Source organism: Chamaea fasciata, unplaced genomic scaffold (assembly GCF_029207755.1).
Source record: "Chamaea fasciata isolate MVZ Bird 193981 ecotype frontalis unplaced genomic scaffold, bChaFas1.0.hap1 SCAF_8, whole genome shotgun sequence".
Lineage (NCBI taxonomy): Eukaryota > Metazoa > Chordata > Aves > Passeriformes > Sylviidae > Chamaea > Chamaea fasciata.
This window is the reverse complement of record NW_027094093.1, coordinates 6,643,420-6,661,033: the sequence shown is the minus strand read 5'-3', so window position 1 is coordinate 6,661,033 and position 17,614 is coordinate 6,643,420. Positions and strand designations below refer to the sequence as shown.

Here is a 17,614-nt window from a genome sequence, read left to right as displayed (position 1 = left end):
TTTCATAAAGCTACTTTTTCGAGTGGCACTAAATATCTTTAAAGATGTTACCTCCTCAGTAAATGTCTCAAGAAGTGGCTTTTTTGAACAAGGCAGCTGCTTTCCAGCCATTTAGCTTTTCTACACACTCGAGCATCAGCGTGATGAACGGAGCACACAAGGGTGCCAGACTGCTCAGAGCTGACCATTCTCCATGCACACACACAGGACAGCAAGAACCTGAGTGTGTACACTCCCAGTGTCTAGAATTACCACACATAAATGATTATTAGAGTACTGGATTGTTGCTGTCATCTGTAGAGACCGTCCTTGTGGGAGGCAAGCTGGAAAGAGCAAAGGGACACTGATCCAAGCAAGCTTTAATGAGATTTGACAGGAAGAGTCCAAAGTTTCACAATCTTGTTTTTCCTCTGTGCCTTCCAGAAAACACAGGGTTTAATCAATTTTAAATTTTCAGTATACACTTCAAAGTATCTCCTTCACTTTTTGACTTTTTGTAGCTTGCAAGTACGATGGAAGAAGCAATTCCCAACTTACTTCATCAAAGCTACATCCTGCCACAGGTTCTTGAGATCTGTTCAAGAAATGGCCAGAGAGACACAAACTTCTCTGGAAAGTCCATCTTTCTTTCCAGGATGGACACTGCCCTCTTCCAGCTACCAGCCATTGGACGCACCTCAGCATTCCTTGTACTGCAGCTGAAGCAATCCACTTCCTCTGTTGCCAGCCAAGTCCTACTTTGTTCCCTCACCCCCTCTCATTTCTTCAAAACCACTTTTTCATAACTTCTTTGCATCTTCATGTTACGAACAAAAGCCCAGGTCTTCATCTTTCTGAAAGTGAATTCAAACCACGTGAAATCTTCACCACCATGAGGAGAACAGTTTGAAACAAGACTTCAATTTTGCCATTATCTCCTTGCCGAGGAAAAAACAAACAAACAAACAAACAACAACAACAACAAAAAAACCACAACCAAAAAACAACCCACCAAAACACAATAACCATTCTTGCCAGAAAATTCTAGAAGAGATATCTTCACTGCCATGCTATCACACCCTGCTCGTTCAACCTGAATATAAGAACAAATGGGGAATATTTACAAGGAGCAAAATAAGAGTAGCGCAAACCAGTTTTACCATTCTGCCATTTGCAACACCTAAATACAAAAATTGTCATGTTTTTCCAATCAGCTAAATGCCAGCTGCAACGGTATCATTAAATCTGTACCAGGTCTAACAAATTAACAAGCAAAGCAATTAAGACTGTATTTAGAGACCTTATTCTTACAACATAATCAAAAACACTTCTTTACTTCTGACAAAAAAAAACCATAAATGTCAAAACAAAAGCTCAGAGCTCGAATTCTCATTTTCAGACTAAGCAAAGGCAGTTAATCTACTTCTGAAATGGCATCCAGTTTTGAAAAACTGCTTGGAAAGATCTGGGATACAAAATGGCATAAAGCTGAAGAAAAAAAATTAAAAAGAGGTAAGCATTAGGGAGGTATAGGCAGAAAGCAAAAATATGGGAAAAGGTACATGAAAAAGAAAAACAAAGCAAAGCAGAAGCCCGGAACAGACAAACATAAAGAAGTACAGGGACTGTAACACAACTGCATTTAACAAAACATCTTCTCAATTACAAGTTACAGAGCCATAGGCAGCCCTCAGTCCTCCAAATCATGGATGTAAAAGAAATGGAGCAGGGAAATAAAGCAGCAAGAAACACAAAATACTAAAGTTTAACTGTGGTGGTTTTGTGGGGTTTTTTTTCCCCCTTAAAACAAGTGTTCAGTGACTTCAAGGGAAGTAATCACTAGATCTGTTTATTTTCCTCCAAGTATTTCTCAAACACAGAACTCTGTCATAAAAATGATCACCCACCAGGCAACCTTGGTATCCCAGGATTTTATTTCATTTTTTTAAAGTGTTCAAGTATGCCCAACAATTCATCAGCACGGCCTTTTAATGTTTTATGATGTTTCCTTTCCTTCTTTTCAAGGCCAAGCTTGGCCACCCTGCAGGGACCTCACCCCCAGCACAGAGAAACGGGGACAGAAGAAAAGAGGAGGGTCACCCCAAAGCAAAGCTGCACAAAACCACAGCCAGTCATGTCCTGTGCTTCCCTGCAGCGATGAAGGGTGAAAGAGAACAGGCAGATGTAAGAGCTAATCCTGTGATGAAAAAGTTGACAATAATGTGTATTTCTGCAGCCTGGCAGTCTACAGCGTCCCTGGGAAATAGATGCTGCAAAAGCAAGATGCTTCTTCAGATTAAATAACCACACATCTTGACTGCTCTCATATTTTTTTAGAAGTAAAAATGCATTGAGGGTGACTAGCATTTGTTTGCTGTGAAGCTCAACTTCATTCCACTTATGTCTGTCATTTTAAAAATTCAGTCTGTGAAGAAATGATGGTTGCAGTAGGTAAGTGATAAGAATGACAATCTATTCAGGGTGGCAAAATTGAGAAAATTAAAGTGTACAACTGCATGAGAATCAACAGTGAGATCTACATTCAACAAAATGCATGTATTTCTAAATATCTGCCATGAAACTAGCAAATTTTAGTTAGGTGGGGTTTTTTCCCAAAAAAAAAGAAACCTTCAGTGGATTCAGATCATCCCCAAAATATCATATAAGGGGAGTCAGCTGAAGTTGACGGGGAGGTCAAAGAGCTGCACTACAAAACGAATGGAACCACCAAGGTGAGGTTTGTAACACGCAGGACAACACAGCAGCTGGGGAGATTTTCCACAGGGAGAGAAAAAAAACACACCGGGGGAAAAGAAGAGAAAGATTAAAAGACAAAGAGGTCAGAAATAAAACTTATGTCTCTGTGTAGAAGTAATTCATGTTTAATTCTCTTCTGTCACAAGAGAAAGAACAAATATATCCACACACATACACAACTTAGAGCAATTAATAGTGCAGAAGGAAATAAATCTGTCAGCTCCTGACAAGGATCACATTACTCTTACAAAATACAAACAAGCCTATCTTACAAGTGTTTTAACCCGGAATTTATCAAAGCACCTCCTTGAGAAGTTGAAAATTCTAAGGGATGCAATCAAAGGCAACAGAGAAAGTAGAGACTCCAGAAAACTAAAACCTCTACCCACAGGCAAACACTGCATTTGTGGCAAGGAACCTGAGGAGTGGAGGAGGGAATAGGGAAGAGATAAGAATAGAGTGAAGTGAGTGGTCCCAATGATGCTAGTGAGGCTATGTATAGAATAAGCACATGCCACAATAAATGCAGGCTGCACAATCCACCCCCAGGTACCTACACATGGAGGAACCACCAGCAACATCCATGGAATTCTTCTAATTTCACCTTTTAAGCGGACTGCTGGGAGGCATTTTGACAGGTTTATGTTGAAATGCTGGAGAGAGTTCAAATAAAAGCCACGCCAGTATCAAAACTGGAGGAACTGATACATGAAGAAAGGAAAACAGCTAAGCATGCCAAGCTTGAGAAAGGTGCAAGTGATGAGGATTCTTACAGCTTACAAACATCTGAAGGATGCAGCCATCGAGGAGACAGCAATTAGTCAGGAAAAAACGGCCCCAATTTCAAATAACGCAAAGGAAGCACAGTTGCAAAACAGCAATACTTTCAGGAAATCCTTTATGGCAGAAAAGTGCAACAACAGTTATTTTAGAGCACAGAGCATCCGATATAGATGCACACATTAGATCATCTTACATGGAGTCAGTCATAGTCTACAGCTCTGTCAAAGCATAATCATGATCCTACTGGGATGGCTGTCAGACACAGGGGACACCCAAGGAGCCTTCCACTGTTCCTTTTTTGGGTGAATGATGGTGACTCCTTTTCCAAACCAAACTGCAGAAAGGTTTGTATGGAAATACACCTATATTGAGTACTTGCAGCTATTCACTTCAATGAAAATTCTGAAATGATTACAGCTAATAAACACACTATTTCTAAACCTCTGAAGTGATATTATGATTCTGATAGACCATATGGTTTCAGTGTATTTATACTGCACTGAGCTCTCCACATGTCAGCTGTGACTGTGTTCTGGGGACACACAGCAGGTTTGGGTGGTGGGGGACCTTAGTGGGACTTCTGGTGGGTAGTGGCACTGCTGTGAACCACCCACCGCACCCCGAACTGCACCACTGCCAAATTCAAGGAAACATTTCCTCAGCTGGAGTCTTCTTTCCCAACCCCAATACCCAAATCAGTAATCAAATGTTGGTGTTAATTGGCAACGAATTAAATTAAGCAAAATACCCTGTGCTCAGACTGTTTTGGCAGCAACAGGAGCAGATGCTTTCCTAGAGGCAGTATTTAATTTACTAGGACCCCATTCACTTGCTGACAGCATTGAGCTTGATCAAGACCTCCCGTGTCATTGGGAAAGTCGTAGCTGCTCTAAGAGTGCCCGTAAGTAAACAAGGAATGTTGCTGAATAATACAAAATGTCACCAACTTCTTGCAACGTCAATCCTGTTCTTCAGAGAGACAACAGAGCCTCTAAAGAAGGGCACTGAGTATTTCTTCTTTATAGGTCACTGAGCTATTAATATTTTTTTTACTTTTTCTACCTCTTGTTCCCATGGGGTTATGCCACGAGACAAGACGCACAGTCACATTAACCCTACTGCAGTCCTGACGTTCCATTGAAAACGTGACCTGTTAGTAATTAATCTTAGAACTGGAGGTAACAGTAGTGCTCTCCACCTTACCAAGAGCACAGCTCGTCCTGCATTTACAGCTCCTACAAGGATCCTTCACAGGGGAGGGAGAGCCAGGGGAATGCCTTAGCTCCTGCAAAATGAGACAGGAGCCTCTGACTCTGTAACCCGTGATTCACCAAAAGCTTTTCCTTCATTTCATTTTGTGCAGTTAAACACATACTTGGAGAGACAAAAGGTCCATTTGTTTCTCTCTCGATGGCCACATGTGAGACTCATTAATGTTAATTGGATTTATGAGTGCCTGCCGGAAAGAGAAGAAACTGTAAAGATTTCCCATTTGCAGGGAAACAATCAAAGGAATAATTTTTTGTGAGTCTTGCTGATGAAGAGATGAGGAAATAATGGATGAGTCACTTTACATTATGATTCAAAATTCTTAAAATAGAAGAGATGAAAACACTGATTTCTGTACAGGTCATATTCATGTAAGGGACTCTTTCTAAGAATCCAATTTGAACTTTCAAGTATAGCCCTGCTTCTAATTACCCAAGAAGAAATCCTGGTCTCTGAATTGTAATTATACAGATTTGTTGCTGTAATTCAATTTGTCAGGTGTAAAATACAAGTGCAATTTCCTCTACACACCCCACCCCCCACTGTAGCCTTCAAAGAGACACTGAACTTGAGCCATTTGATAATTTATTCCATATTGTAGCTTTCACATTTACTATGCATAAAACTTCTGACAGATTTTTTTTTTTTCCAAGAAGGTGATTATACATGGCTCTAGTTACTCTACTAACTGGTCTGAAAATAAATCCAACATTCATCTCGTGTCTGCAACACAGCATTAGCCACTACCCACCTGGCCAGCACAGTGACCGTGGCACTTCAAAGTAAGCTCAGAATTTCTGCTACCTCTGATGGGGATGAGGGAGAACATCCACAATCCTCACATGCATTGATCTGTTCCCTGGGAATTTCTCCAAGGTTAGTCCTCTGCTCAGCCCCAGTCAGCTAAGTGGAGACTCTTTGAATCAACAAAACCCCTCTCACAGAAAAGAGAGTTTTATAAAGAACTCATAAAGAACTCATAAAGAACTCATAAAGAACTTTGGCACTTTCTTCCTTCAGGGTCACGTTTCCTCTACAACAATCAGGAAATGAGTACGATGCCACAACACTGTGTTAAACAATGGGCTTGAATATACAGAGAGTATATATTAACAATATTGTATATGTATGATAGTATAAAAATACAAATATGTGGTGTGAACTAAATATATAAATATATCAAAACCATACGCACACCACACCCACTGTATGAAATGCTGCAGAACATCTGAACAATTTCCTGGAAATAATCAAGCAGTGGAAGTACACACTGCCCATCCCAGAGTGAAAGGGCTCTGTGGGCTGAACAAGGTAAGGTTGATAGTTTGTTTCTCATCTTTCCCCTCTTTGAAACAATCTATAATGAAGGACTGCAGCATATAATGCTCTGGAAAACACTTGGCTAGAGTTTCCCTTGCCTCTGCATAAAGCTGTTCTAATGACAACAATTCAATTTCCCTGTCAGTTGTGTTCCTGAGTACCTTTTAAAAGCCTTTCCAAAATTAAGGTTATATACTCCAGTAATTTTCAATATGAAAAAATGTAATCAATAAAATACTGCTGATAATGCACACGATTTGTGGAGAGTGAGAGCTAAATATGAATTAGTTTTGGACAAGTTCCGAGTCTATCATCTTTCTTAATTACAAGTTGGGTCATTGACTACAAATCGTATGACTCAGCTTGGGAATCCCTACAAAGAAATCCTAAGTAGATTTAATAGTTACATTTGATTTATTTGTTACTCAGAAGCTGAAACAAGCCCTGTGTTTCAGACCTCTGGCAGAGCAGGAACTCCCCAGAGAACATCAGTGCTGGCACTGCTCCCACCAGCTGGGAGGAGGGAAGCCAGAGCATCCCAGCAGTCCCAAAAGGTTGGGAACAGGGCACAGCAGGGACACACCTTGCTCCCCAAGGAAACTCACCACAGAGGATTAAATTAAAAGCTACTCTTCTATAGATCAAACCTGAAATTGTAACCTCGACTGAGGACAGAGGGACATTTAGGCCTGTGCTTTGCTTAAAAGCACAGGCAATCCAATTAATGCTGCTCAGTCAAGTTTTGGGCATCTCCAAGGATGGAGATGCCACAGCACCTCCTTCCAGTGCTTGGACATCCTCAATTCTATTTATTTCCCTTGTATCTGATCAGGATTTCCCATCTCTTAACTTGAACTTGTTGCCTCCTATCCCACCCCTCCAAGACAAGCCTGACTTACCAAAAACTGTCCAAGTCTGTCTGGTTTCCCAGCAAAAAAACCCAAAGCAGATAGTACCACTGCTGCCATGGATAAGCTGACAAGGACAGGCAAGCCTTTGTCCTGGTTTGCTCCAGTTCTATTGTATTATTCATTAATGATGTGTTTTCCCTTGGTAACTCTACATCTTCTCTCTATGAAATACCTTGGCTCAGGTATTCCTGCCAAAATACCTTAAATACCTGCACACAGCTCGCTGCAGTTTCCTTTCAGGCACCAGAGCACTGGGAAGCTCTACTTTTCCTTCTTTAATTCTCCATTATTTATAAAGCAGCTCCACTCTGGGCACACTCGACCACCACAGGGAGTTGGTGGTGCAGCTACCAGGTTTTACTGGACTTTTCTAATTACACTGCCATGACACTTTCATACCCACGAGCACTCCAAGGTGTTTCATAAAGAAAACTTCAAGTGTTTCTGACATCCTCGTGGTGGGAAGCTTTTCTCTCTGCTCAGCATTAATAACACAACAGGCTACAACTCCACAGACCTTTGGAAGGAGTCCTTTAGAACCGCTTTCATCTCTTTCTAATCCTTAATTCCACCTGCCTGTCCATGCAAATTCACTGATTTCCCAAACAAACAGGTGTCAGATGATTTACTGGCTCATTTGCACAGCAGAAGGACAAGCAAATATTATCTTGATTTTTCTCCCTCATGAAATATTTCCATAAAACTATCAGAAAGAATTAGCATTGCCATTAGAGATATCAATGCACAGAAGCGAGAAAACCCATTTATTCAGCAGTATGTTCCACTGCTACTCTCAGAGTATCCTGAAGCATTAACTATATTTTAAGAATGTTTCATAAACTAGCAGCATAAAAGGGATTTTGCTTTAAAAAAAGGTTACTAACAACCTTGCTTTATTTGTAGAAACAGGTGTTTACAGCTCGTGTAGAAGAGCATAATCTTCTTTATGCAATTACATTAAGTTTCCAGAGTCTCACTTTTAAGCAAACCTAAAACCTAAAAACTTTTTTCTGACAACAAAGAGTATTTTGTAAAAATAGAATACTTTAAAAAAAAAAAATGGAGAATACACCCACAGTGTACTACACTGCAAGTATATAAGAAGCCCAAGAATTCTGGTATAAAGACATTTATACCACTTCTTTATTTTGGCCTTTTTTTTTTTTTTTTTAAATTCAGAAACCAACCCAAATGCATGTTCAATACTCATATAAACAGGCTCAGAACTAAGTGTCAAGACTGGGACAGGCAGGTTTAGGGGTTGGCAAGGTTTGAGGACATTTTTGTGTTACACTCTCTCATGATAAAGACAACTGTTTCCAACAGAGGAAGACAAAACATCCTATACAGTTACACATCTTTAAGCAAACTTCACTAAATAATTATACATTTCAATAAAGAAAGAAGGAAAAAAAAAAGGCATTTTGCTTTTGCTTTATAAATTTAGGCTCAGATTGTTTCATGGACTGCTTGGTCAGACCCCTAATGCACCATAATCCTTTATAGACCCAAGTGTGCCCCAAGTTTTAACTCCAGACATTTTATCAAAATCCATTTGATGAGGGAGTAGCTGATATTCTATAATGGGTATTGTGGTTTCCTGCCTAAAACAGTCACAGCGAAATTAAATTCTTAGAAATTACAGCTATTTAAACAATTGTATTCTGCCATGTAAATAAAGATGAATTTATTATTAAAAAAAAAAAAATCCGCAAACTTCATGGAAACCGAGATCACAGAATCATGGAACAGTGTGGGCTGAAATGGACCTCAAAGATCATTTAGTTCCAACCTTACTGCCATGGGCAGGGACACCTGCACTGATTTGTATTTGTTGTGGAAGTATGCTAGCAGTTAGATGGAAGTAAGCTCCTTTCCTATGTCCAGAAACTCATTTCCATAAGGCAAAGAGGCGAATTCTAACAGATACTGTGCAGACCTAAGTTTGAAAGAAAACAATCTGACCGAGACTTGGCCAGTGTCGGCAATCAAGCTATATGCTGGCTGTGAGAAATCTTGCAACATGAATATTTGAGTTCAGCTGGGTCCCAGAGGAGGTAGCCTGATCACTTGCTATTTGAGGGAAGGAGCCTTCTCTAAAAATATCTTTCTCACACACATAAAAAAATCATTTAAAAAATGCAAATCACCACAGTCCAACACAAAGCCTGACGCATCCTAAGTCGTTGGTACAAACCAAGAATGTTGATGAGCTTCTAAACACAAACAAACAAAATAAAAAACCCTCCCAGTTCCTCACACCAATTCTCAACGTTCTCCAAGCCACTTGCAGAATTTTAAAACAAAACCTGTTCTTCATCATATGCGATCAGGGAAGCAATGCCAGGGGGGAATATGGAGGTCGCTCTCCAGGCATTATTTCTGGATTTGCTCTTACAGCTGTGAAGAAGCAACCTGCATTTCATTTCTTACACCACTATCCGTGTAACTACCACCCATTAAAAATTCCATATTAAAAATATTTGGAAATTAACCCTCTGAATAAACTAAAAAGAAAAAAAAAATTAAAACTTCACATAAATTCGTGCTCGCACACAACTCAGAGTATTCAGAGCAAACATCCTCTGCAAAGGGGGAAACAAAATCCTTGTTACTGCCCCATCTGTACCCCTGCCTCGGCCAGTCCTCAGAGGAAAGGAACTGTAAACATACTTTTAACAAAATAAATTAATTACACTATGAGTTAAAATCTCCTGGTTCCTGACGCCTTCAGACAGTTTCTTATCTCCATTGAACAAACAAGGTTAAACATGACAAATATTGTGCCTCCTTGTGAGCAAATGTTGTTCTGTTTACTTTGGGGGTTTTTTTTTAAACAACAGTAAGGCACAGCTCATCATATAACAGTGTCTCAAGAATGCTGGGGGAAAAGCATTTGTTCTCACTCCAATAATGTGTGGAAAAATAAAAACAAAGTACTCATCAGACCATTCTAAGGGACTGGCCAGATAGCCAAATTAGGAAGGCTCACTCCCTCTCCCATATTTACAATTGAATCACAAGTGAGCAAACAAAAATAACCAACTCACTTTCCACTACCACCAGGCAACATTAAAGAACCTGTCTCATAAATAATTACTAACTGCATTAAGATATGAAATAATAGAAAATATTCCGGATTGATTTTGTGGGATTCCTTAAGCTCATCCCCACCTACATTTTAAGATGCATCTGAATAGATGGCTTTGATTTTTGCAGAGAGTAATTGTTCCTGTTGACATGCCTGAATGGCATTAAGAAAAAAGAAATATTGCAGTTGTCACCAGTTAGGGGCATCAGAGATCTTGCAGCTACTTAGTCAGGCCCTACACAAAACCCCACTGTGCTCAGCTAAGAGGCCACTCACCACTCAGTGCCCTCTAGATCCACAACTCAGAGTTAACTTTTTTTCAACAGCGAATCCCTGCTGATAGGAAGGTCAAGAAACCTGAATTTTCCCAGAGCCCACAGGAAAGACTTTTAGAATTACAATCTGCACTTTGGAAAGGTCTAATTAGTTTAAGGACTTCAAAAATATCTGTGGTTTTGAAAACGCAGGAGCCAGCTTGCTGTTTTCCAGTTAGCAACATGGTAAACAACATGTTAGCAACATTTTCCAAGTGCGAGCAACGTGTTAAAATTAATGTTGTGTATCTCAGAGCTAGGAGATTGCTATGGGTATTTGCATCAGAAAATATTCCAGGCAAAGGCTCTCCTCAGACTTATTCTTTAAGGCCTCGATCTGGAAAAAAAAATCTAAACAAGTGTACTAATTTAACCATGGTAATAGTCTAATTACATTCAACAGAATACCGTGTTTGAAGCCTACCATGCATTTAATAAGCTTTTACAGTACAAAAGTCTGCTCAGTAATAGCTCTGAAGCAGAAGCTGCCCCAATTTAAATCTGCTGCATGCTGGACTCCAGCTCCTGCTATTTTTTGGACCAGAGGATGGAGTCACACAGAGCCTGATGGACACGGGAGTGCTGTATCTCGCTGCACGAGGCTTGAGACCTCTCTGAATTGCTCTGGAAATGCACTTAAATTCTGATAGTTTCCTGTTAACTCACCAAAACATGCCTGCTGATAATGTTTTGAACCAGAACTGCTACAGACAGCCTCACACAAATAAACCAAGTCACCTGAGTTCAAACAAATGAACTTTAGAAGTAGGACAGAGTTATGATTTTATCGTTCCTTAAACTTTACCAGTTTATTCTGTTGTCTTTACCAGTTTATTCTGCTGTCTTCTGAGTGCTTGGTTTTCAATCATGATCTAAGTAATGTTTATTAATTATTAAAATTAAATTAGGCAGAATTTATTTCACCAATTTAATTTTTTAATGAGTTAGGGCTGTTCAGCTTCTCTCGCAGAAAAGATGTGAACGTTTTCAAGTTCCAAACTTAGGTCAAAAAAGACAATAACAGATCCACAGGGAACATAACCACTGAAGAAAGTAACAGGTGATTTTTCTCCCTCAACTAATACAATTCTGGCCTAGCAACTCAGCCCCAAAAGCTCTGCAACATTAAAGATGAAAAACAATGCATTGCAATAATTCTATTAAATTCTGCATGTGTGAGATAGAATTGAAAAATTACCCTCCAGCTACTGTTAATATACAATATGGCAAACAGAACTGCAGGATGTCATTTTACCAGTATTTAATACAAACCTGTAGTAAGTATTGGTTATTTTATATGTGTACTAGATATCTTGAAATCAATGGAAATTCACCCTGATCATGCAGAATTACGACTGCAGTCGTAATTCATCAGGAAATGTTTTAGTTTAATACTTTCTTCCTGTAGTAGGGAATGGATATTTGTAATATAAGTTCCCATAAAATACATTTTTATGTCCACCACAACCTATTTACTTTAGTAGATGTGGGAATACAAGAATATTCTGCAAAGTGTAAAAGAGCTAAAAGACAACAGACAGCCTGAGCAACAGATGGCACTTCCAGAGGGCACCAGTGTGACAGTATTTGAACTCCACGGAGCTTTCATAAAAAGTAGAGGTACGACCTAGGACTTCTGAAAGGAGTTATAAACAAGTTAACTACTTTACTAATTAATTAATATCCCTCCAGTCATAACTAAGGTGGCTGGGAGGCACAAAGCTGTACTACATGGTAGCCACCTGAAGTTCATGAGACCATCTTCTCCACAAGGCTTACGGCATTGTGGTCAGAGTTTGATTCCAGTTTTAAATAATTCTTGACTGCCTCCCTTGGACCTGGGTACCACTGTTTCCATTCTACCCCTGGGGTCCCCTGAGTTCACACTTTTAACCAAAGTATAAATCTACACATATCGAAGTCACTGCTAGTCACAAAAAGAGATTCTTGTGTTTGGTGTATTTGGTCCTTTAACCAACTGCTTATCAAGACCTTTCTAACCTTACCTGCTTTCCATCTGCACCAACGAGACACTTGAAACTAGAATTACAGCAGCAATTTACACCACACAGAGGTCTAAACTTTTCCCTAACCTCCTCAGCCAAGTGACACCACCTTAACTCGTCCTGATCACCACCAGAGAAAATGTATTTGTCCAGTTAAAAGATGTGAAGGAGCCCCACACGTCCAGACCTCCACCTCTGTAAATCTCAAGGAAACAGAGCCGTTTATACCAGTGCAGTATCTTAAGGTGAAACAGCAGATGTGCAGTCACCAGTCCCAGACCAGCTACTCAGAAGACCAAAGAGTCAGTCCTCTTGCAGACCAACAAAAAATTGTATATATTAACTAGGATAAACACTTTAAAATTGTTTGGGGTTTACATCCTGACGGACATTTCAAGAATTTAAAAAAAAAATGTGGTTCTGATTCCAAACAACTGATTTCTCTCGCCAGAAAGCTGCTTTTTTTCATACAAGTTTCAATACTTTTTGAGATTACAAACTGCAAGACAGCAGCCACAGCAAGGAAGATGAATTACAAAGACAGACTACTGTAATTTGGCATCAATAACATAAGGCCTGAAAAAATAACAGAGCAAAGTGCATTAAAAGATCAGGACCACAAGCAAAACAGAGTTTGTAGCAAAAAAAAATTTATAAACCACTACAGCCAAAAAAAACATCCTTGGGAAACTTCACAGTCACCAAGGACGAACCCTGACATGAAACGGCCAAGCAATCAGGCCAATATTCATCGATCAAAACACCAAAAAGCATGAAAATGCAGGAAGAGCACTAGAAATTTGAAACATTGCTGCACAGTACTGACCCACATGGTGAGTTTTGAGCTCCTTGTTCACAAACCATCTGCCACACAACGACCACATGGCAGTTTGGTTCACTTAGACAGTACTCCAGCAACAACAAAAAAAAAACCTTCCAGAGAGCTGCCATGGAGTACTCCAGTGGCAGATTAGCTTTTGTTAGGAGACTGTGCATATTTGAAGGATATTTCAGGCAACAGAAATGGCAGAGGGAGAGGACAAAGCCTTACTCAATGGCACAAACACCAACAATTTCTTTTCATCATACTCCTCCATTTTACTTTTTAATAAGAGTTTGGAGGCTGTTCTTCCACAGGGGCCCATTTCCCACCAATTCATTATTCAAATTTATTTTCCTGACAAGAAATAGCAGTTAACTATTAGGCAAGGGATCCCTACCCCAACAGGTACCCAGCAGGCCGGGGGGGAGCACATGCACTGAGCAAAGCCATCAGGTACCCAGAACTGCATGTAGATACACATTCCTTCATGTCCCACCCTCACCTGACTCAGGGTTCATTCACAAGCAGTCTTTTTCTTATTTCATTTAATTTGAAAAGTTTTTTACAGTAACCTGTTCACTCAGTTACTTAAATCTACCCTCTCCCTTGTTCCCTCTTGTGCCTTTCTCTCTGAGCTCAGCTTTTCCCGGTGTCATCTCTCTCGAAACAGAACTGTGGCCTTCCCCATCCCCCTCCTGCTTTGTATCTTTATCCCTCACGCACTTCTCTCCCTGTCCTAAATAACTCCATCTCAAAGCCCACGCTCAGCAGGCATTAAAGACAGATGTGCTTTAGAGGAAGTCCAAGGCAACAGAAATGCTGTCATTCCATCTTTTCCACCAAAAAGTAACTCTCTGATGCTCTCCACTGAGCGGCTTTTACAGAAGGCCAAAGTTTTGTGTTTCATGTTCCCTACCAGCTGACCAAAGGTTTGCAGCTCTTTCTTGCTGCTGTGTTCTGGGAGTTTTGAACCAAATCTTCATAAAGTTTGAAGTGACTAATTCTGCGTGAAACAGGACGCAGGCAGAGGACAAACATAACGATCACCCGCAGAGACAAACAATCAGAGGGAAAAAAAAATATCTCAGTGACCTCTCCTGGAGAGCAAGCAGAAAAATAAAAAAATAAAAAGAATTTCAGGGCAATACCAAGGCACTCCAAAATGGGACAATAGTGAAAAGGCCCAAGGAACTTTCTCCCCTGAAGCCTGACCAGCTCAGGTTTGAAGATACACCACATAAAACCATCTCAAAACCACAACACCATCTGACTAGATCCAGCACTTTTCTACTTGATGTGAATTTCTGCTGAAACACATACACTCATCTTTATTTCTAGACAGAGCGTGGTGGCAGAACTCTGAGGAAGAACCAAAACTTAACAAATACAAGTTTTGCACAGAAGCAATTCTACACTGTAAAGAGGGAGGCTGTTTCCAGGTTCTCTCCTTGGTTTATGAAGAAGCAGTAATTTTAGAAAGCTTGGAGCTCAGCTGAAGAGACAATGAATGCTTTACAGCAAATAGGAAGATATGTCTGAGTCAGAGCGGCTTCAAAATTTGTGATTTTTAGCTTTACAGATTGCTGTTTCTCTTAGTCTTATTCTATGATGGAAGACAGCAAGAGCATACTAAAAGGCTGTGTTCTTACTGGAATTTCTAAAGACTTATTCTAGTTTCCACTAATAAATGTTTTCATCCTTCCAAGTCTGAAAAACTTGTTTACAGTGAAAGTGACCAACCCTCTGAAACCACTGATTCTCCCATTGAAATGGAGGTAAATGTACTTCAGCACCTCAGAACTCTCAGTCTGAGCTAGTAATGCCCTGTATCACAACTCAATGGCATCTTCACCTCCTACAAATTAAAATATAGCCCAGACAAAACCACAAAGCCTTGATACCTGCATCTATACCATTTATTTCATAAGGAAGGACTTCATTTTGCTGTCCACAGAGCCAACAACAAGAACTCTTCCTTTTCAACCCAGCAAAAACTTCCCCAGTGCTGACTGCCCACAGAGAAGCTGTTAAGCTAAGGGCTCTTGTGGCAGTCGCGCAGCCAACACTGCCTTGTCTCCCCTCACATCCACCTCACTGAAGAGCAGGCTTGAGTTAAATTTCTTCCCAGAGTACATTTTTTTCTCCAGAGTATGAGCACTTCCAAACCCACACAATTATTTTTTATTTCAATTTTTAGTTAGCACCAAAACTACCCAAAATATTTTGGTCACAAATAGTTTTATCAGTAAATAAATTAATCAGAGATATTGAAAATACAGGGCTGCCTTTTTTTTTTTTTTCCCCAAGGGAAAAAAAAATAAAAAATAAAATGCTGTTGAAGCAGAATCCATTATGAACTGCAAGATAATACACAGTCCAAAAGTTACATCAGAATATTCTCAGTCCTGCCAAATGCATCTTTACTGAAATTGTTTAGTGGGAAGGAGGTGATGTATCATGCCATTATTTGAAATGCACCAAATATTTCTGCTGTAGGTCTTAGGTTTGCAACTGTAACAGTGAAAAATTACACACATATTGCCATCTCATGGATACTACAAACACTTGTTTAAAATTCCAAGAACGCCATCCCTAACAGAAAAATATGCAGAATCCACAGCAAATAAAATTGTAAAGATTTACAACGTGAGAGCAGGAACTTCACATTTGAAACAGTCCAAAAATCTGCCTCAGATTCTCTCGTAGTAGTTACTATTTTTATGACTTGGCTCCGACTTGCTTTAATCTCTTTATTTAGGGAGAAATTGCAAGCTTGCCAACTCTAGCAAATGTTAAGTACTTCAGTAAATTCCCCATCAATATAGGTCGTGCATTCGAGGGAACAAGAATGTGGTGTGTAAGTTCTGCTCCATCTCCTCCGAAGGGGATTTCAGAACAAGGCAGTGATGGGTGAGAGAGATAAACAACGTGGCTAAGCCCCTCTTTCAGCTCCATCCTCCTCTCCAGACATCTGTCCACACACTGTGTTGTGCCGTGATTGAGATGTTACGTGATGCAGCCAACCCAGCCTGCCGCGATCCCACATCCCCTTTATCAGAGCAGGCAGGAGGGAGAGCACATGGATTGCCAAGGCTATTGCATCGTCACTCTTCCATTAAAGTTCAGCAACAGCACGCAGCGAGTTGGAGCAAGTCAGCAAAACCACAGGGAACCCAACAGATGTAAAGACACCTAGGCATGGAGGATGCATTCAGAAACAGCCCGAACAGCCTGTGCAGACTTTCCCGAGCATCCAAGCCGAATTGCCTAACCCCACCGAGTCCTGTCAAACCCTGAGCTTTGCTTTTACAAAGAACTTGGCAGCCAACAAACACAAACGCGGATCGTTTCTCAGGCTGGGCACGAACGAACATATCCCTGTACCCAAACCAGCAGACGGACAAGTTTCGGGTCCCTTCCCGCACCTCCCCGGCCGGGACCCGCGGCTGTCCCCGCACGGGGGGACAGGGCCGGCGGTCACCGGGGAGCCCCGGCGCCGGGAGACGCGCTCAGCCCAGGGACGGCCGCCTCTCCCCGACCTCCCCCGGGCTGCGGAGCCCCGGCCCTGCGGCTGCCCGCCCAGCAGGGTCCCCGGGCCGCCCCTGCAGCCCTGCGGGGACACGGCAGCGCCTGCCCCGGGCGGGAGCCGAGGGCACCGCGTCCCCGCCGCGGCGATGGAGGGGCGGGCGGCCCCGGCTCCCGCCGCCCGGAGCCGCCGCTGCCAGCCGGAGGAGGAGGAGGAGGAGAAAGGAGGATGCAAGGGAAGAAGCCATTACCAGAGTTTTGTTCCCGTTCTTGCTGAGGGGGCCGCGGAAAACTCCCTTGATGTTGCGAAAGTGCCCGTTGCTGAGGTGCGCGGAGCTGATGACAATGTAGTAGCACTCCATGGGGCCGGGGCCGCCTCCTCGGGCCGGGCTCGGCGGGGCTGGGCGGGGAGGGCCGGGGCCGGCGGGGCCGGCGGGGGCCGGGGGTGCGGCCCCTCAGGCGCGGCGCGGCCGCGGGAGGAGGATGCGCGGCGGGGCGGCCGCGGCGGAGCCGAGCGAGCTGCCGCCGCCGCTGGCAGGCATAGTGCTATTATAGCGAGCAGCCTTGCCGGTCGGCTGCACTGAGCCAATGGCAGGGAGCCACTGGGCTGGTACCGAGCGCTGTCAGAGGAGGACATCTGTCACACGCCGCCTCCACCGCCACCCACCGCCCCACGCCCCGCTGCCCCCGCCGCGGACGGGCCGGCGGCAGGTAAAGGGGGGACGGGCGGGGGGGAGAGGGCAGAGCCGGCACCCCAACCGCAGCCAGCCCCGCAGGTGGGGTGTGCCCTCCTTTTTCCGGGGGTGGGGACGACGACGAGTGCGATTCTTCTGGGA

At 42.2% G+C, this 17,614-nt stretch overlaps 1 protein-coding gene across 1 annotated transcript in view; it reads right to left on the bottom strand.

Moving 5' to 3' along the window:
- Positions 1–17,193, bottom strand: part of ZNF804A (zinc finger protein 804A) — a 148,422-nt gene extending 131,229 nt beyond the window's left edge. Inside the window, exon 1 of the mRNA XM_066189510.1 lies at positions 17,030–17,193. Coding sequence (XP_066045607.1) covers positions 17,030–17,140 — 111 coding nt within the window. The 5' untranslated portion in view covers positions 17,141–17,193. The remainder of the gene's footprint in view (positions 1–17,029) is intronic.
- Positions 17,194–17,614: the final 421 nt, after the last annotated feature.